This window comes from Lonchura striata, chromosome 5 (assembly GCF_046129695.1).
Source record: "Lonchura striata isolate bLonStr1 chromosome 5, bLonStr1.mat, whole genome shotgun sequence".
NCBI lineage: Eukaryota > Metazoa > Chordata > Aves > Passeriformes > Estrildidae > Lonchura > Lonchura striata.
In genome coordinates this window covers 64410414-64432583 of record NC_134607.1, presented here as the reverse complement: position 1 = coordinate 64432583, position 22170 = coordinate 64410414, and the positions used below count along the sequence as shown (strand labels likewise).

The following is a 22170-nucleotide window of genomic DNA, read 5'->3' as shown; positions in this document are numbered from 1 at the left end:
TGGTATCAGGAGTATCCCATCCATTGTTATTGCATTGGATTCCATGTGTTTGTGTAAATTCATCTGTCTTGAGAAGTGGCAGTTAAATTTGATTTTTTAAAAAAATTTAGCTAAGTGCTTTTACATACCATATGGTAAAAAAAAATATGGTAAAGTGTATAGTAACATTTAAGAGATCAAAGTATGAAGGTGATCACCAGCTAATAGTTGATAGTCAGAAGCAGTGAATGGCACAGATGATGTGCTGGTGTACAGATAACATTTCTGTTGAGAATCTCAAGATCAGTCTCAAATGTAGCAATGTTCTCCAAAAAACTGTTGAGAGTGACCCACCAAAACTGAGGCTGATAAGCCTTTTTTTGCTCTTTTTCCTTCTGTTCTGAGATCACTGTATCACTGTATCTATAGGCTGAATGTTTCTATTAGTAAGGTGAGCTGCCTTGTTGTATTACCAAGGAAAATTACCTCTTTCAAAGGCAAGGGTTAAACTGTAAATCCTTGAGATCACTATTTATTGTACAACATCCAGCAGATTTTGATGTTCCAGAACACTTAGAGCTGCCACAAACACACTCAGTAATTGAAGACAAAATAGTTCCCTGTCTGATTTACCTTTTAAAGTGATAAGTTGGCCTGTGGTTTTGTTAGGTTCCTGGATTATGGAAAAGAGTATTTTTAACATATCTTTATGTATATAAATTTAATTTCCTTTTGGTAGGCTTTAAGGATTTCTGTTCAGATAAGTACAGCAAGATTTGTGGAAATTTGGTATAAGCGGAAACAAGATAACCTTTCAGAGACAGCTTTTGTACAGATCATCATTCAGAAAAAACAGAAGAAAAGTTACTTTGAAGACTGGATTCATGTTTTTCCCATTTGCTGCAGAGGTCTTACAAAATAGTTGCAAGCATGCAGTGATAATACATTGTATCTGTTAATATTTCCACATATCTGAGGATTGGTGTTTATTGATTTTTTTACTGTTGTTTGGGCAAAATTCAATATCCTTGTAAGTCAGAAATATTCTGCTGATGTCAGAGAGATTATTCATATTTCCTGAGCTCTATAATAACATTTGTCACACTGTAAAATTTGTAGTCATGGGACACAGCTCTCTTAAGTTACCCGCTCCTTCAGTCTCTGTGTCCTGTTCTCCTGTTTCTCTGAAGAAACTTCCAGTAAGGGCAGAAAAAAGAGGAAGATACAAAACCTCTCTGTGTAGGGTTTTATGTGGACTTGTGGATCATCAGCTTTTTCATAAGGTTGTGTAAATGGGTTGTCATTATCGATTCTCAGTTCTGTTCCATGTTTGACATACTGTCAGTTTTAATATTTTGTGCCAGACCTGTTGGTAGAAAGCATTCTTTTTTAAAAAAATCCAGTTTCTGGTTTATTACAAGGTCTTTATTTTTTATTGCATTTCTTTCTTTTATTACTTTTTAAATACTTCTGTTAAACTTTCTGCCAGTTCCTCTTGCTGTGATTTATGTATCATAAGCACAGTCCCCCGTCACTGCTTTTAAAAACCAAAAAAATTTTGAGTCTGAGACAATGAAATTTTCATTCTTAAAAGTCACAGAAATTACATAAAATAATTTTTAAGGAGTGTCAGTGAATAATAATATAAATTAAAATAGTGAAAATAAGAAAAGAGTTTGCTTGTACAGAATTAAAGTATAAGACAATGAAATGATGTTTGAGAAGAAAAACTTTCTGACAGTGCAGGTACTTTCCTATCTGAAGCAACTTCACAGTTTTCATCTTACCTGTGCTATCAAATATCTTTTGTTATTCTTTTTTAATGAACAGAAATAAGTTTCACATTAACAATGAATGAGTACATTATTTCAGTTGTGCAAAACCCTGTTAATAGCTTATGTTGACTGAAGCTAGATTAAGTTGGAAACACATAGTGCTCACATGACTACTAAAAGAGGTTGTCATAACTGATGCTATCATACTGAATACCTTAGGTTGTGCTGAGGGGTTTTGCTTCCTCTTACAGATGCCTTATTGCATTTTGTGTTGCTGTGCTACACTGACACATGAGCTAAAACGAGTCATTCGTCCAGCCCTTTCCTCAGTCTTTGCTGCCATCCCTCATTAATCCTATTTTAATGGATTTTGTGTCAAGTTGCTTTACACTAGCTGTAAAAGTTCATTATACCAACAAAATGTTTCTTGTAGTTTGACAAAATTACCTCAGTTCTTTAGCCAAATCTAAAGGATTTAACAAAGAAATTAAATTACAGGAGATCAGAAAGGTTGGGAAATTGCTGCAGGAGAGTTCTCTACTGGATGACTTCTTGGGAGCTGGTGTGGGCTGATGATCATTTCCAAATGAAGGAACATCCCTCACTGAGAGTTGAGACTATGGTAGAGGCCTGTCCAGTTTTTGATGTGACATCAGGGAGATTTTTTTTGCAGCTACACAATCCCTTCTACACACTTCAAATTGAACCTGGCAGTACAAAATTTGGTGTTTTTCTTCCTGTTTTCAAAATAGGTGATTTTTGACGCAAAGGACATACTTTTTCACTTTTTTAAGCAGAAAAAAATAGTATTTCTGTGGGAAAATGGTTCTGGAGACAGCGTTGTGCACTGCGTGGAGCTGACAGAGAAATATTACCTTTCAGGAGACAGAGGCTGAAGATATGCTTGTTAAGCCAGTGCTGTTCAGCTTTTTCCACTCGTACTGCTGAGGGCTGTCCCATTTTCCCTACACTGGAATATGTTTGCCATGTTAATCCCCAGCTATTCCTCACACTCAGCCAGGTATTTGCCTCCTGCAAAGAGCTGTGTCAGGAGCTTGGCTACAGCATGTTTCCTCAGCCTTCAGGACACCTTCTTGTAAACTTAATTTACAAGTGACAATGAGGGAGAATATTCCACCAAGACATAAGCACACATCTCTCAGCATTCTGAAAGGCCTGAGAAAATCACATTAATGAAGAGGAACAGGTTTTGGTTTCTGACTTCTAGGATCAACTGCCATAAACTCAGCATCTCCAGGGACTTGTGCTCCACCTGTGAATCTTCAGAGCTTACAAAAGGCAGGCTTGCAGCATGGCTTTATATGCCAAAAGTCTGTAACACCCCAAATCAGAAACATCTTTTGTCTTCAGTGCCTCCACGCTCCACTTCCTCCCCTAATACATCACATTTTAGCATAAAGACTCTGGTATTTAGTTCTTGTCACTCATCCAGAGCTCTAAAGATGTAGGTTACACAGTTAAGGCACAGGCTTTCTAGTGTTTTTATTTCCAAACATCAATGTCAAAAATTTCAGATAAATGACTGAGAAAGGAAGAAACAGGCTCTTAGCTGGAACTCTCATTACCTTTAAGAAGTACAAAAAATTGAGATTAAAGTATTCCTAAATGGAGGCAGTGTGCTGCAAGCCTCACTTTCTGTTCTGTGATGGACACTAGTTTTCTCAGTTGCCCAATTACTCTCTCTGAGGGACAAGTAAATAAGTTTAAAATTAATTGTGTTGATAGATATACAATAACCCTAAAACACTGTTAGTAACAGAAAAGAGGTGTTAATTTTGCTTGTTGTTCTGTAAGGAGATAATAATCACCTCTTTTAATTAAATAGGGTGGATAGATCATAAGCATTGTTTTGTGAGAAATCTATTTTATGTTGAGCATTAAGCTATAATTTTACTGAACTTCTGTATTCACTTTTCTTCACCATATAATTAGTCTTTAACAAGGAATCAAAACTATTGTTGTCTCTTTAAAACAAAGGCTTCAGAAACTGATAATTGCATCAGAGATCAACATTTTTCTCCCTTCTGTTTCCTGTGGGAGCTAAAATGTCATTCCCAAGATATTTTGATGCTGAATTATGCCTCTAAGGCAGAGGAGATGAGGGATCTTGGGGTGGTGGCATTGTCTTGGCAGGTACTCAGGGACTCATTTATGATACTCTAGGAGGTGCTGAGCACCCCAGACTGAGGTTGTGCTCCTCTTACCCTGCATCACTGCCAGCCCCCAGGAGGGCACCCATGGCTCAGTCCCCAGCCTGGCCTTGCCAAGTATTCACTTCTGCTAGCGGCCCCCAGCATGGATCCCGAATGCTTTAGGATGTTACAACACACTTGCCCTTTTTTGCTTCTGCCTCAAATACAGATCAGTAATTCCTTAAAAAACTCCATCATTTAAATTCAATTTTATCATCTCTCACAATGAGAATGATGCATGGATGACACTTGTGGTCAAGCCACTGTAAATGCCACAAGGGCTAGACTCCAGTTGCTGTATGTGTGACTGTACCACTGCAGAATTTACATGTGTAAAAATATGGTGTGTCTTTTTTAATGCACATCTTTTGTGTGTTACATTGCTGCTGTACCCATGTATTGAAATGACAGAAGAGTGATATGTTGTTGCTACTTTTAATACCTTTCATCCTTGAAAGTCTGTAATCTCTTCATGTCACACAAGTCACCAATGAAGCATAGCAGTTGGATTCTGCAGAGGAAAGGTTTGTTGGTTTAAGGTTGTTTTTTTTTTTTTGTTTGGTTGGTTTTGTTTTTGTTTTTTAATTATAAAAGAATTTGGATTTTTTTTTAAACTACACAATTGAAATTAAAAGAAATGTTAGTGTAACTTTGCACTTATTAGTGTGTTTTATAATCTGTCTCACAAAAATTGCCTTTACTAATATTTGGAAAATTGATAAAAAATAGGATATCCCTTCCAAGAAGGAGAAAGTAGCTGACATATCTAATGCATCTTGACTCAAAGATAAGCCATTTGATGATTATCATCAGTCTTTAAAACTCTTTCTGATGGGAATTTCCATTGCAAAATCAGTGAGGGACCATAGGGCTTCTTACCTTGCAATAACAGCTGACAGCTTGATCATGCATGGCCTGCATGTCACACATCCTCCTGACTTTGTAAACAGCATCTTAAAATGACATCTCTACTCTGTGGTCTGTCCTTTCTGTGCTAGCATCTGACAATAAATTACCACAAAACCCTCATATTAGTTCCATAATAGCCACAAGTTATCCCTTGTGCAAACAGCTGTCCCTCTTTGAGGGCGTGGTATGATGCCATCCATGTTATTGAGGAGCTTCACTAGAAGCCGTGAATCCATGGGAGCTCTGCTGCATTTGCCTGAGTCAACAGCAGCAAGAGGAATGTGAAAGTTGAGGAATTTAAATGAAGGGACTTTGAAAGAACACCACTAAAAGCTTTGGTGTTTTGTAAACGACATTTGAGTGTGTAAAACCACAAACCATCTTAGCTCTCTCATCACCACATATTAACAGCTTTGTCCTCCGGTGACCTTGCTGAGGCAGAAGCTTTGCTCTGCACATTTGTGACTGGAGCTGCAAGTCTCCTCTCTGTGGGTAGTAGGGCTCACAGTGACAGCAAGTTTTGATTTTGTGAGGACAGTGTTTGGCTCTCTGTGCTGGGTCTCAGCGGACAGGTGCTGTACGTGGTTATGAAGTCTTGAGTAGCTGTCTATTTTTGTTGTTCTTAAAATTTTAATTTCATCTTCTCTAGCTTTCCTCTCCTCAGGGTCCCAGTCACCCTCCAGTACTTTTCATTAAATTACAGCAATTGTAGTTTTACTGAGCATAAAACTTCCCTAGTTTCCTAGAATTTTCTTGCTGTGAACTGATAAATTAGTCATTTTGACCATAAATATACAATAATAGGGGCATCCAGTTCAAACTCTTTACAAAGCATTTCCTAAGAGAACTGCCCTTTGGTTCTTGTCAAGTGATGAAGAGATGACCCCAGCTTCTGTTCCTTCAGCTTACTCAATCTTGACAGCTAAAGGTAATTTCTGTGCCTTCAAGTTTATAGATCTTCATTAAAATGCTAATACAATTCACTTAGAAAGCCAATTTCTGACTTTTATTGTTTCCTGCTCTTGGGTGTGTGTGTGTGTATTTATGCGGTTATTGTTGCTAAAGACTAACATTTGTTAAAGGACCAGTGCAGATCGATTTACCTTCGCTCTTCCTCAACCTGAAATGCTGAGACAGGCAAAACATGTTTCCATTAGTTAAATAAGCAAACAATGGCAAATAAATCATAAAGACAGCTGGACCAAGGTGTCGTTTCCATAAAGAGCCAGATTTCTCAGAAAGGACAGTTTAATGGGCTGCTGCCAGTGAAATGTCTGCAGAGGTGGTAATTGCAGGAGGGCACACAAAGCGGTGTACAAAGGTGTCATGTGGGATCTGAGGAGTAGCACCACAGACAGCTGGAAAAAAGAGATTGAAAAAGGTGTGGACTTTAATAATTTGCTTCTTAAAGGCTGATTGTTTTAAATAAAAATCTAAGTTTTTATTTTTAGCTTGTTCACTTTGGCTGCAAGATCAGAGAAGTGTTTTTAGCTGTAATTTTATTTTGATCATGTTTATGCTGGGGCTTTGTTTCTCCTTTGATCATGCTAAAACACGTTTCAGAAATGTTTGTTTGATGTATGCTGTTTTTTATAGCAGTCTTCCACATTGTCTGCCTGTGTTTTTTAAAAGCACTAAATCATTGCAAAATATTTGCTGTAAAATTATTTTTTAAATCCATTTTCCCAAAACAAGCTTTCTGGACTTCTAACCAATGGGAGACAGCTTTCAAACATGAAAGTGTTGAACTGTTGTTACAGCATTTCTGAGGGCTACATGGATTGGAGGCAGTTTTAGGGTTGCAGAATACTCCATAATTCATACTCAGAAATTTGAAGTCATTCCATCTATCCCCAATAGCTGCAGTGCACTGACTTTTACAATTGTTACTGGTGGGTTTGGATCAAAGTCCTACTTCCCATTCAGTGAATCTTGCTTTAAGTTCATTCCAGCATTTCTTTTGTGGCTGTGTTGTGTTGAATGTATGAAATAGGTCAACCCTGACTGAATTATTTTAAACTTCCCATGGGGACCCCTTGATACAAAACCTGTTTAAATTTGCAGGGTAAGGCAGGGCAGTCTCGATACTTGAACATACACATTCCTGGATGACATTCTTTCTTCTGCTGCATGGCTGAGCAATTAGGAGAGTCAAGGAGAAGTCCCTAATTCCCTCATCTGTGGATATCTCCCTTCAAATCCTCAAAGAAGAGCAATAAAAAAGTGCTGTGCAGTCCATGGAGAGGGCTGTGTTGCGTGACTGCCGGCCATCTGGCTGATTGACTCATCAAGACCCTCAGCAGCCAGTAGTGAGCATGGTCTGAAGCCCTGGGGCTGAATGCAAGTGTGCATCAAGCCTCAGGCAAGTCAAGCAGCCCCTGTGCTAGTGAAGCAGTAAAGAACACACTACAGATCACATCTTAGCTTTATAACCCATGAAATTATCAAGCACTTTTCTCGCTCTCTCCCCACACATGGTGTCATGATGTTGTTTCTATAACCATTACATTCATTCTAAACAGAAATTAATCTATTTCTATATGTAACAGAACACATGTAGCCTGCTCTTCATTTATTTGGTTCACTGCATAGACATAAATCTGTTAGATGGCAGAGGGGGAAAAGCCCAAGCACCACCAGGTAACAAGAGCAAGGGCCCTATAACATGAAGAACCACTCTTTTATTGACTAAAACATATTGATTTAACTAGGTGGCAAAACAATCCAAGGTGTGCTCAGTAAGAAATCTTGTTCAAGAAAAGCTGTTCCATGATGTACAAAGGATGTGTTACTAATATGAGGTTGTGTGACTACTTCATTTGCAGGGATGTAGTTAGGATTATTAATCACTCATTGAAAATCTGAATCCATCTCAGATGAACACTGGTAAAAGTGTATGGAAAGCATACTGACATGTGCTCTAGTTGTGGCATTAGTTTTATCTGCCTGCCTCACAACTCTCTTCTCTGCTATCACTCTGACAGAATCATTTAAAATACATATTTTCAATTTATTGAGCTATTTCTCTATCATTGTTGCATCAGTGCTGCTTTAATTTGAAACTGTCTTACTATTTCTGGTTCACTTGCAAAATTATGAGAGGGAAAGAAAAGAATAATAATATGCTAACCGAGGGCAAGTTTATATAACCAGTGCTATATCAGCAATATTTTTGACTCAAAGTGGAGCTCCCCACAATATCTTCACAGGCCAATGTAAAGTTAGATTTTTGACACCTGATAATATAGTGATTTATTTTAGAACTTGATATCTTGTGATTTACAAAACCCATTGTGCTAGTAACAAATCATTCAACCATTTGGGAATGTGTTTAGGTTTTGGTTGAATATTTTTTTTACCCTTTGTCATTAAGACCTTAAGGATGGAAAAGCAAGATATTCAGAAAAGGAGTTCTCCAGATCCAGTAGCCAAGAACACTGTCTTCTAATGGGTATCTTCTTTCTCTGATGGATCTTCCCTCAGACTGCAGTGCAGATATTTTTATGCTGTTACCTTTGTTTCTTGAGATTCAAGTTGTTTGCAAAGCCCTAGTATATCACATAAAAAATAGTTGAGATATTATTTATCTTGGGGCTTGTGTAACTTGAAGGCTATTAAATGCATGCTACAAAGAAAGGAAGGACATTTAATAGTTTGCATTACTGGGGTTTGGGGTTGAGAGCTTAATATCTCAGATTTTTCATGTTCTCAGATGTCTAAAAATGTTTATTTTAAGAGACAATAGGTGGTAGACAGTTTCACAGAGATCTGTTGTGTGGCCTGTGTTGTTCAACACGTTCATGAATAACCTGAAAAAGAGGTTGAATGAGAAGTTGTTTTTTTTTCACATGAACCTAAGTTATTCAGCAGAGTGAGACAAAGGAAGACTGTGAAGGATCACAAAAGGATCTTAATGCAATTGGGTAGCTAAGCAATCACATGACAAATTAAATTATTCTTGATAAATTATGTAGTGATAAACTATGGAGGAAACTATGAGGAGAACACATCTATCTTCACATATAAAAGAATGGGCTATGGACAGGGCACCACCAGTGAGTGAGGTTCTGGGTAAATTCCATGACAATTTCAGATTACTGTTTACGAGCTGTCAAATCCATATTAACTGCTAGGAATTAATAGGAAAAAAAGAAAAAAGAAAAAAGAAAAAAGAAAAAAGAAAAATCAGCAACACAGAATTCAAAAAAGAGAGTTGCTCCTTGTTAAAGAGTACAGTTCATCCACATCTTGATCACTCAGCATTTTTCCAATACAGGAATTGAGAGAATCTAAATGAAGTTATTAAGATTAATGTTCAAAACACAAAATCAGAAGTAAATTTTAGTTCATTACATTGTGTAGGTGAGGAACAAATTCCAAAAGGATGTGCTGAATTCTGGGAATCTGCATGGGTTCCAGAAGAAACTAGACATATAACTGGATTTGAAGTCTATTGAGAGTTAACTAAGGACGCAGTAGCAATAAAGCTCAGGAGTCAGCTATACTGAAGACAACCGAAGGAAGAGACTTTATTCTTGGAGAGTATTATTTGTAATCACCATATTCTTTCTTGTCTTGAATAATTACTTCTGGATGATCATGGAGGCTGTGTATTGATCTAAGTAAACTTTGATCTGAGCTAGTAGAGCATTCTTCTGTATTTATGTGTATGTGTATATATATATATGTATGTATGTATGCACGTACGTACACAAGTACATGAGAATATATACATATATATACACACAGAGTACATGACAATACACATACACACAAAATCATGCCGTATATACTCCTACAATAGAAACATCTAAACTTCTATATGCATAACCTGTCAAAGTATGCTGCTTAAAAACACTGCCATCCTTAATAAGGAAATGGGTTGCACAGGCCAGCTAGTGCAAACTGGCAAAACATAGCAAAGTTCATTATTTCCATGGCTAAATACCAATCAACATACACTGAAAAGATGTTAATACAGACACTAAAATGGATTACAATTTCACATAGGAACAGGACTCTGAGTAGTTAAATATAGTTCTTCTACAGTTAATTATCCCAGCAGGATGTAGAATGGTTATAAAACAGATTGGTGAATCTGTTGGATATGCCTTCTTTTTCCAAATATAGTGAATGATACCAGCTGAAGTATCTCGGTAAAATACAGCAATGAGCCAGATGCTCCACTGGTATGAATTTATTGATGTGAATTCTATAAAATTCTCTCTCTCAAAATTTCTTTACAGTATTTTTTATGTAACCCTTCCATACATCCACATTATATATATTTTCACTGGTTGATGTATCATTTTGCCACCAAATAAAGTTGTCACTCTTATCATTAAGAAATAAAGGCTATGTACATAAAAATAATATTTCACAAAAATAGTAAGACAAAGTATTTAAACAATTTGTGTAAAAATTCTAAAATATATTTCTATTCTGAAAAGAATACAAGAATTTGGGAATTTGAAGTATCATGTGGAAATCGTATCAATCAAAATCTGTTTTACAACTTAATTTTTTTTTTTTACAGTAATACACTAATAATTTTCTAGGTGCAATTTTTTTTAATTTCTAAAATGAGAACTTTACATTTGTCTCCATAATTCTTTCATTTTAATTGTGATTTATACAGAAAGACTAACTGAAGTCCAGACATCCAATGAACAAGAAAAATGTCAGTAATAAAGACACAGAATTATGAAACCATTCTGTAATGTTATACAAACATTTTTTAAAGAGATTTCATAAACATTTAATTGCTCCAATAATAAAGTTAAGATTTGTTCATTAAATACCTGTAGCAAACACCTCTCTGTATTAATGACAGGAGGAATGTAAATATCTGTCACATACTAGCAGGTGTTGATGTCCCTAATATATACATATTTGCCATGGGATGCAATGATGGTGTTTTGGGAAGAAAAATGATAGTTCATTTATGTAAGGAAGAGAAATGATACAGCTTGTGGAATAGTAACGTGCACAATGGCATTTTCTTCTCAGATCCCAGATTTGTCAGTGCTCACCTGATACCAGAGAGCGACAATCCAGAAGATGACAAAATTTACTTCTTCTTCCGTGAAAATGCAATTGATGGAGAGCACACTGGAAAAGCCACTCATGCCAGAATAGGGCAGATCTGCAAGGTTAGATGATGAATTCTTGCTGTGACACTGAATGCACTTGCAAGCAATTTTAAAACTGTGTTTTCTCACCTGTGAACTACTCAGTATTAACATTGGAATTGTTCTAAAGTAGGGGTCATCCCAAGAGAAAAATAGTGCAAGCATGACATACAGAAATTAATATCATTCACTTCTTCTTTTGGGTGGAAACTTCACAAACTCTGATGTTGGGTTTAAAAAGTCACAGGTATCTTCTGAGGCTTAGAGAATGTCTGCAAAAGAAAGTCTTTTACAGGAAATGTGATACTTCCAGGTAGGCCAAAAACATTTGAAGAATTTGCTTTTTAAGTGTTAATACCTTTCAATTGCCACATTAAAACCCTTAAAATAGAGGCAAATGAAGATACAGAAAAATAATTGTTTAAGGTTAGCTGTAGAAATGGGCAGCCATTCGAAAGACCCTTAGTGTCTGCAGGATGAATCATTTGTTCACACTGATAAATGTCCAGATGGTTTTCTGACAGACTTCCAAAAACATTTCTGCTAATGAAATTATATTAAAAAATGTTGTAGCTTTGGCAACTGTGGTGTTTACAGTAACATTTTATGTTAATCCATAAGCACAACTTCAGTTTACATCCTTGAATTCAGAGGTTCCTACTTTTAAACCTATTACGCCACAAGTATGAAATCCTCAGGGCTCTTTGTTTCTGTGTTTTGCAGATATACAGCTGACCCCACTGTTCTGGCATTTTTGTCTACTTTGTTCCATTGCAAGTTTCATTTCTACTTTGTTGCTACCCAGTTAAGCATAATAAACACCCTCAGCTTTTCCAGGACATGGCAGACTGGGAGCTTTGGAGCAAGATATTCTGCTAATTTCTTTTTTCCCAGTGTTGAATATATATAAAGTTATATAGAGAGATTTGAGGGTTTCTGTTTTTAAATTATGGACTAGTATGAAATATGACACAATCAATGTAAAATAAAAATTATTCAGATTTTGTGTCATTGCAACATAATATTGCTTTTGTACGTAGAGGGTGAATTCTTCTCTCTTGTTTTCTCTAAATGTCATTTTATTTGCTGTATTTTCTCTGTATTCTGTTGATACTTCAAACAAAGACTGTTGCTAAATATTAATGCAAAACATTTTTGCTATTAGAATGACTTTGGTGGACACAGGAGCCTTGTTAACAAATGGACAACTTTCCTCAAAGCACGTCTGATTTGTTCTGTACCAGGACCCAATGGCATTGACACGCACTTTGATGAACTACGTAAGTAGCAGAAATGGCTAGAATATAAAAATGTCTTTGGATATTACCTGTATGAATTTAACCTGATTTTCTTTCCTTTTTCTTGTTATCATTACAGAGGATGTGTTCCTAATGAACTCAAAAGACCCTAAAAATCCAATAGTCTATGGAGTGTTTACAACTTCCAGGTACAGAGCATATAATTTTCTTTCATGGAAACTTGGGTGGCTGCTTGTTTTAGAGAGGTCTCTTTGTTAAAAGTGTTTTTAAAAAACACAAAATTTTCTTAACCTTTGAACTGAGAAGTCAGTGTCAGTAAGAACTAATGAATTAGGTTTCTTTCTTATGAGCCATGTACATCATCACCCTGAAGCTAGCAAACACAAAGACTATCAGTTTCCCAGGCTGGTCTTGCCATTGAATTGGCTTTTTGTAGCAGGGATCAGCATTTGTAGCCCTTTCCACACAGATTTGGAAAATGAATGCAAGCATAAATAAACTTGTTTGAGGGCAGTGTAAAATAGGAAATCTATGGAGTGAGAAATTAGCTAGTCAAGGAGATATTAATAAAAAAATTGCTGAAATCTGGAAAGGCTAATGATCTTTCAAAAGTTCTGTTATTGAATTAACTGTGACTTGAGTGTTTTTGTTACATTGTGCTTTCACCAAGAACAAAATATACTTGTAGCTTTGGTCTGATGAAGGTTTGCAGCACTGGTTGTATTGCCGCATTTATCTGTGAAAGAAACAAATTTTAGTTTCTAAACAGAAAGAATGTTGCTAGAGATACCAGGCATAGAAGAGGAAGATTTACAAGTCCTTACTGTCTTCTGTAAAAAATGTCAGGGTAAGAAACAACCCTGAAGTTTGCACTTGTGCTGCCCAAATGATGGAAGAGACTGCTAAAAAAAAAAAAAAATTGTGGAGTGTAGGAAAGAATAGAATAGTTCTCTAGGGAAAGCCTTATTGAAATTTACTCAAATTTGGTCTTTGGCCTTCTGGGGACAAGATGTTTTAAATAGTGAAATAGCAGCCATCTGCTAAGGAAAATGTCTGGGAGATCATATCAGTTTTGCTGAACTTTCACAGGAGGTGAGTGAGGATTGCTCTGAGAGCATGTCAGAGGTTTGATTATCATCACATGCAATAAATTAGAAAGCATCAAGCTGCTATTCCCATAGCTCTAGCACTTGATTAAATCGACTGATAATTTAAAGAAACTGATTTGATTTCTTCTCCCTTCCTTTTCAGTAATATCTTCAAGGGATCAGCTGTGTGTATGTACAGCATGACTGATGTCAGGAGGGTATTTCTTGGTCCCTACGCCCACCGAGATGGCCCAAACTACCAGTGGGTTCCCTACCAAGGGCGAGTGCCTTACCCACGGCCAGGAACTGTAAGTACCCTAGGAAATCTGAGCTGGAACAACTGTGGAAAATATTTTCACACATTACATGGTCCTTGAGCTTAGATCCAGGAAAGAAACTGACACAGATAACAAAATGGATAGAGTGGCAGAAGGGAAAACTAACAGTTCCTCCAGGTCCAGAATGTACTGATTTTCTTGTAACATATAAAACTGCAGTAAAAACTTCATTTGGATTTTAATTTTGGCGTTCATATTAACAACTTCAAAAAAAATTTTGGTAATGGCTGGAGAATTTTACTGGAAGTCAAGTATTTCATAAATTATATTGCATTATCCTTTCCTTGGAATCTGTTTTTTTTCCAAATATTGGCTGACTGAGCCATTCTTAGTGAGAAGAATGGAAAACAGAGGATTTGTGTCACTGTTAGGAACTTTCAGTCAACATTAAATCTAGGAGCCATTCTTAGTGAGAAGAATGGAAAACAGAGGATTTGTGTCACTGTTAGGAACTTTCAGTCAACATTAAATCTAGGACAGTGAAACAGATATTTCTGCAATAGATGATAGAATGATACAATAGTTTCTAACTTCCACTGGAAATTTTTAAAATATCTGGTTTTATCTGATTCTCTGTTTCTGGTTTATAAATTATTAAAATATAATTCCATATAAGATATCCATATTTCAACTGATATCATCATGTTGTAGAAATATTTAACTGCCTCTGAAATTTCCAGTAGTCTAAGAAGATGGGACATTTATGAAACAAGCATTAATTGGATACGTTGGGCTCACTCCTTAGTTTGTATAAGTCAGCTTGACCCATTTATATTGAGAAGTGTCATTGCAGAAGATTACATATATATGTGCACATGTATACATAAAAATGTATATGTGTAAATAATATATATGTCTACAACATTCTTCTCAAAGTCTTCTTAAATATAAGGCACAAAAGAAAGCAGGAATAATTTTGCTTCTTTAGTTCATCATATTTTCTACATTGGTATGTTTGAAATTGTCTTTTCAAATCTGATCTTTCAACTGATATATATGCTCAGTTAATGAAAATTACTTCCTAAGTAAAAAAAAACAGTGGCTCCCTGACAGCTGGATTTCTCAGCACTCCTCACTCCTTTGCTGTGACTAAAGGAATTTCTAATTTTTTCCAGAGTTAAAATATGAGCTCTGCAGCATAAAAGAGGTTTCATTTCTCATCTGATGGTGAAGCTTTTTTCCCCGAATATTGCAGTTAACTAGTTCCCGATTATTACAGTTAATTCTGTTATGTCAGGGGTTTTTTGAAGTTCTATTGTGTTATAATGCTAGAAAATGTGAATGAGTAGATATTTTTGGTATTTCTTGTATAGCTATTCTCACCTTTTCAGTTTAGCAGATTCACTGTTCATTATTCTGATCCATTATACTCCTTTTTAATTGCAGTTTAATTAACCTTTCTGAACAAACACAGATACTAGATATCATGTAGAACTATGGACAAAGAAGAATGTTGCATGTTTCTATTACAGAAATAGACTGAGATAAAGAACTGACTGCTGCACGCAGGCTCTGTTGCATTCATTCCTTTGCAGAGATCAGATGCATCTCTGTTGAGATTCTAGATACACAACTCAAATACTTGCTCTCGAGACTGCAGTTCTGTGTCCTGAGACACAGTTCTGGCCTCAGTTCTGCCTGGGGGTTACTCCACAACTTCTCTGAGGGTCTTGATCTGAGTTGCATATGAGAATAGACTAACTTGATCAAGTTCCCCAGAATAAGGATAAAAAACAAGGGCCAGAACCCAGCACTTAAGTGATGAACTGAACTAAGACACCAGAGCCTTTGTCAAAGTAAGGAAATGCAGTTAGGTTACAGATACTTTTGTTTCTGGCTACCTTTTCAGAATGCAGTTTACCTTTTTGATTTCATTATAAAATGCTTTTATTAAGATTTACAAAGTGCAAATTTGTTCAGATTCCACCATAAGCTGTTTTCTTGCCTAAAATCAAATGTAATCCCAAATTGTACAGGTCTGTTTAGCTGCACAGATGTAGTGCAGGAGGCCATGCCACTGTAGAAGTTGTTAGAGTGACTGAGGCAGCAGTTTGGCCTAGCACAATGCCAGGACTCTAATCCTGGGTTCTGCCACTTTGAAAAAAAGAGGAGTGCCCTCACAGTTGCTAAAATCATTCTGTTGTATTAATAGCATAAAACTGAATTTTAAAATGAGGTGCATTTCTGGCTGGAAAGAAGTTTTTGTTTATAAAGTGATGAAGTTGCGTGTGTTTCCAATTATTTGAAGATCTGTTGAGAATAAAGAAAAAGATTTTTGAAGTTCCTCAGATGTCAGACCTTTGGAGTCCTTTTCCAAGAAATGCAGAAAGAGATGAGAGAAAAAACATGATCTTAGAGTAATTCATTTTCAGATTGCACTGCAGGTAAACGGAGCTGAATTATCTCAGGAATATAATAGGTGAGGTGCCAGTAAGCTTCTTGAGGATCTGGTGATTTTCCTAGTATGAGTAAAAGAAAACAAAAGTAAGTTGTTTTTGAAAAACCAGAAACCTTTGTAAGAAATTCTACATCAGCTTCACATGCAACAAAGAAATTGACAGAATTTTTCCTGTAAGATCTACAGGAGTTGGTTTTCATTGTTTCTTTTATTTTTTTTTTTCTTTTGTAATCTTAAAGTATCTGGGAGAGGAGGGAGGAATTTTGTGGATACTTCATCTTAACTCAGGTAGCTCATCCTGAATTCCTATCTGAATTTTTGTGATTTCAGCTACAGAGCTCAACTTTTCTCTGCTTCAAGGCACCAAGAGTTATGACCAAAGAGCTTTTTCTTCCTACCAAAATGTAGATACTGATTTGTTTTGTTGGATTCCTTACTGGGCCTGGTCCTGGTAATGCACTTTAAACTTCACATGTAAAGACACAGGGTTACAGTAGGTTTTTTATTCTCAGAAAAGCAGGGGATCCAAAGAGTAACAGGGGTCTCAGAATTGAGAGTCTTATTCAAACACACAGAATTATGACTCTTAATTCTAGTTTATGAATTTTCTGCACAAAGCACATCTTTGTCAATAGAATGATAGAATATCCTGAGTTGGAAGGGAACCACAAGGGTCACTGACTCCACTCCTGGCTCTGAACAGAACAGTCCCAAGGTCTACACCATGTGCCCGAGAGTATTGTACAAATGCTTCCTGAGCTCTGGCACTCTTGGTGCTGTGACCACTTCCCTCGGGAGCTTGTTTCATATTGCTGCTAGTAAAGTCCTTTGTTAGAAAATGAGCCAGAAAGTATTCAAGCAGTTGAAACACAGCTGAAATTCATTTGCCTAAAATTGAAATAAACATTAATTTCGTATTTTTTTCAGTGTTTGCCCAGCTGCAATTAACAATACACAATTATTGTGTAGTGATTTTTATACATAGATTACTTTACAGCTATTACTTAATTAATTGTTAGCTAATTTATCCAAGTAATTAGTATTGAACTGTAGTTATAATATTAATTGAGATGTAAACCAAGTTTAAGTGTAGCATTTGAAACAGTATTTTTGAGACAGACAATGGTTTGGCCAATAATCTTGAAAATCCATCTGTTTTTCTCTTCATAATATTTTTGTACAAAAGAGCGAGAACATATAATAATAAGAAAAAGGTTAAAAAATCTTGAAAAAATAAAATAGATAGCTAATTTGCTTTCTGTTTTTTCTGCTCCACATGTCTTAATCAAATATTCTTCTTCCTTCCTCTCTTTTCTCTTCCATAGAAACAGAATGCAGGAATTTGCTTACTAACAAATATACCAGCAAGGGACAATTTACATTTTATATGTCCATGCTGGAAGTGTCTCCTTGCTGAGTACAGCAACTACTCTTTTTGACATTGATTTTTAAATTTTATTTCTGTTGACTTATTAATAATTTGGATCAAGGTGATAGCAAAGACTATTGATTTCTTCTGTTGAGCATCCTGCAAGGTCTGGATTCCTGCTTAATAAGATCTTGTCCGATAGGTTTTTAATTTAATTGGAAGGTATTTTAGACCTGGATATAAAGGGCAAATTACCTCAGGCATTTTAACACCAGTTGTTTATATTTGAAGGTCAGATACTGCAAAGTTATTAATTTCAGCTGGGATTCAGTGTTTTGTATGTCTTCAGGAGTTATCTGAACAGCAAATGGGGTCCCCAAGATCTTTGCAAGTATCTTTGACTTGGTGTCGTGGCTCATTTCCTTCACCCATTCAACAGTACTAATTAACAGTACTGCTAATGCTTATGTTAATGTTACAGGTAACTGTTCATTAAATACTTACCAATTCTCTAGAAGAGATGAGGGCAAATGGTGGTGGTCAGCCACAGTTCTTGAGTCTCCTGATGGGGATATGTAATAGCTGAAAGTGGAGGAATACTTTTGTGGCTACCAACACCATGGTCTTACCTCCCCTTTCCAGCCTCTGGTTTTGCTTACAGTGAGAGAACATAAGCTAAATGTGAAAAGTAGAGCCCTGTGGTTCTCACAGATGGGAGACAAAACTGTCTGGCTTATCCCTGGGTATATACAGGGAAAAAGTAACTTTTTTCTGTCTTACATCATGGGACCAGATTCATCCCAATGGGACACCAGTTGTTCCTGCACCAGCTGTGAAGGACAGTGAGGGGTTACTGCAGTTCCTTAATGAGATCCTCTCACCCAAAAGTTCACATGGACAGTATGATGAGTAACATTCACAGAAGGCTTTCTTTAGAATCAGAGGGGAGAAAAAAAAGGTACATTTAAGACATGACTCAGTAGATTGGATTTAGTGTAACAGGATCCGCAGTATCAGGACTACATGGAGGACACAGAGTTGTTGAGACAAGCAGGGGTTTGAAAAGTCAGTAGAAGAGGGCATTGTCCCAGGATTTAAGGATTTGGTTCCTCATGTAGCAATTTGGACTTCCAGTCAACTTCTGAAGACAATAGTTTGAAACAAAGATGATGGTGTGATAGATGAGCAATGTGATCGCTGACTCTCACAATTAAAAGGCAAATATTATGTATATATGTTAAGAGAAGTTTTATAGACTTAGAGTTATGTTTTACCCACCCTTGTGTTGTTATCAGGGGGTGGCCTGGGTTTGGGACATTTGGGACAGTTGGCTTGTTGGTATGGCAACATCTGACTGCCAATCAAGATTTAAGGAAGCAAACTCCACTGGACAGTGAAAAAGCAGTCGATGGACAGAACTTTGGGAGGGGCTAAAGCGTTAAAAGGTGGAACATCCATTTGGATGAGCACATGGTGGGAAAGATCCTCTTCTCCTGGAGCCATAAGATTTTCTTTATTCAGTCTTCTGTTGTATTTTTGATAAGGGTTTAATAAACCTTTTAAATTTTTTGAGAGTGTCATTTCTCACAATGACATAAGTAATCAATTTTGTGTTGTATACATAACCAAATACTAAATGGCTTGCATTGTATTGAATGATTTATATATTTCAAGATTTTTTCCTTCTGACAATTAAAGACTAATACTAATCACAAGTGGACTTAAAAGCCTTTTGCACTGAAAAGGAGTAAGAAAAGTGATGTATGAGGATTATTTGCATCCTGTTAACCATATTGGTTTAAATCCAAAATAAATTAAAACATAGAGACTATGAGTGACAGAATTGACTTTTGCTGTCTGTCACAAAACACTTAGATTCCCTGACATATTTAATTATAGACTGCCGTAGATGGGATGATAAATAATCAAATGTAAAACATTTCCCTTTTGTTTTCCTAGTGTCCCAGTAAAACATTTGGAGGATTTGATTCCACCAAGGACCTTCCTGATGAAGTTATCACATTTGCCAGAAGTCATCCCGCCATGTACAACCCAGTGTTCCCCATCAACAACCGCCCAATCATGATTAAAACAGATGTGGATTACCAGTTCACACAGATCGTGGTAGATCGAGTAGATGCAGAAGATGGCCAATACGATGTGATGTTCATTGGCACAGGTGAGAGGTCTTGAATCCTGTATGCTCCTTCAGTATTGATGGAAACCTAGAGCAGATAAAAATTCACACTCTGAAAGATGGAAGATTGACTGAAGGATGGTGTAGACCTGTGAAAATTTAGGGCAGGACCCAAAACTGTGCGTGTGGAAAGGTCTTTGTTACAAATATTTACTGTTGCAGGTTCAGACTGTAGCCTGCGCAGCTTAATTCTTTAGGAATTTTGCCATCTGGATTAAGATCAAACCACCCTCTTTCCAACTACTGCTATTAGGGCTTTTTATTAGAAATATCTTGCCTTACTAATTATAATTTAGTATTAAAATTAGGGGTTTGAGGTGCCTATTTTGAAGTGCAGCATAAAAAGTATTAACATGAATGAGGCAAATATCCAGATATGGTAAAAGTCTTTAGTGCCTTTCAAGTATTTCAAGTATTGCCTTGAGACGCTTAGCTGTTCAGCCAAGAGGGTGCATCATTTTACTTAAGATGAAGATATCTGGCACAAATGGAGTGTTTTCAGAAGAGCTGGTATTCAAATAGAAAGATGATATCCTTTCCAAAGCATTTGCAGAATCATACAGCTTGGCCATCTTAGAGAAGTGTAAATATGCCCTGAGAAAATACATTTTTTTCCAGAAAGGTAATAATGAGAAAGAGTGTCCAAAAATTAGCTGATATGCATTTTCTTAAATTCAGTGGTTTGAAAACTCTGCTGAGTAGCTTGGATCTCATGGATCTGTTTCTTCATCTGTGAAAATTTTACATTAGTTGGCTGATGTTTCAGTTATGTTGAATAAAAGTGTTTTAAACTTCTACTGAACATAATTACTAGTAATTAGACATTGGCATCATGAAGCCAAACTAAATCAAACCATACTGCTTCTTTTTAGCATCAGACCAAAAAAATACCTCTCTGTCTGTCTTATAACAGTCCAACTTTTTACATAGTTTGGATACAGTTCTGGTACTCTAAACCTGGGGTCAGATTTCCAAAGCAATAAATGTAAGATCTCTTTCATGTTGATGCCTGAAATGTATTATGAGTCAACTGAGAGCTTGTGAAGCTTTGTGTACCAAACACAGCGCAAGCATAAAAATTCAGAACATTTACTGCAGAAAACACAGCTCTGCAGGAAGGGTTAAAGCACTTCAAAACTGTAAACTGAGTTATTAGATACCAGTGCTACAGTATGTTCTTACATAAAATATTGAAAAGTATTTTCATATGATTTCACACAACATATATTTTTTGTCACACATTAGAGACTTCAATGTCATTCACAATTCAGTGTTTGGTGCCTTTCAACAAGTCCTCTATGACCTGATTTGGCCCACAAAAAACAAATTAATGGTGTACATGGTATGATGCTGAACAAACATAAGGAAATTATTTAAGTATATTTCTTGAGCAAAATATGTGGTATTTAACTCTCCAAAGCTTAGCCTGTGGGCTAAGAAAGATGCATTGGTTTCTGCAAGGGAAAACAAAAAATTTTTCCAGAGATTCACTGTACTTTCTTCAAGACTTCTGTTAGAGTAGGATGGAAAGTAAGACAGAAGTTCCTTTGTTTCTGACAGTGAAGGAAGGTGTGCTTAAAGCTGAGCTCCAGCTTCTAAATAGTTACCATTACATATACTGGTTATTTAGTTATTATTATGTCTAGAAGTTCTTATGTAAATCAGTCAAGCAAGGTCTCCCTCTAAAAGAACTTAAATGATAATTTTTACCTCTGAGTTTAGGGTTTTCCTAAACCACTAATATTCAGGTGTGTGGTAAATGCTTAGGATTCCATCCAATGCTGGTGATAGCCCTGCCCACAAACTATAAGAAAAGTGTTGAAACATTATTACTTAACATTATTTTGGCACTTACTAAAAGATATTTCAGCACTAAAATCCCGTCTTTCTAAGAGCAGAGTGTAATTATTTTTTGAAATAGTGCTTTTGCCCATAGAAACCATTCTTCTTCCAGCATGAGGTTGTATCCTTATGGGACAAGAGCAGGCATTACAACACCCATGCCTGTAGCTGGTGCACAAAAGCTGCTTCATATTCCTCTGAGCTCACTGTGCTTATTGTGGTTTTCAGAATCAGGAAAAGTTGTCTTCCATGTGGGGGAATGGTAAAGAGGCAGTACTGAGGTTCTGTCTGCCTTCTGCCAGAGAGCTGCACTGAGCCAGCTGCTCAGAGTCAGAGCAATCAGAAGCAGATACACAATCAGCATGTATTACTTCTTCCCAAGCAAAGAACTAACTGGGAAGCAGATTAGGGACTCTAGTCACAGTCCATTTTCCCACTTGGTGATCTGAACCTATGACAAAGCCAGAATTAAGCTCCCTGGGGCATGACTGGGTTTTTCTGTACAGGTCTGTCCCATCAGATTAGATAATATTTCTCTGTATTTTCCCATTGCTGTTAGAGCAATCTGCATTATTCCCATGTGCTGCTGAACTGCAGTATGTTGAAGAAATACTTTTTTTCCTTTTCATTGAATAACTGATGATAATTGAGCACAACATAATTAATAGCCAT

The 22170-nt window shown here is 36.5% G+C and overlaps 1 protein-coding gene across 3 annotated transcripts in view; it reads left to right on the top strand.

Annotated features, from left to right (window-relative positions):
- Nucleotides 1-22170, top strand: part of SEMA3A (semaphorin 3A) — a 164262-nt gene that overhangs the window by 116181 nt on the left and 25911 nt on the right. For all 3 annotated transcript variants that reach the window (XM_031506947.2, XM_077783668.1, XM_031506946.2), the window contains 5 exons: nucleotides 10886-11028; nucleotides 12173-12287; nucleotides 12385-12454; nucleotides 13518-13662; nucleotides 19419-19638. In XM_031506947.2, coding sequence (XP_031362807.1) covers nucleotides 10886-11028; nucleotides 12173-12287; nucleotides 12385-12454; nucleotides 13518-13662; nucleotides 19419-19638 — 693 coding nt within the window. The remainder of the gene's footprint in view (nucleotides 1-10885; nucleotides 11029-12172; nucleotides 12288-12384; nucleotides 12455-13517; nucleotides 13663-19418; nucleotides 19639-22170) is intronic.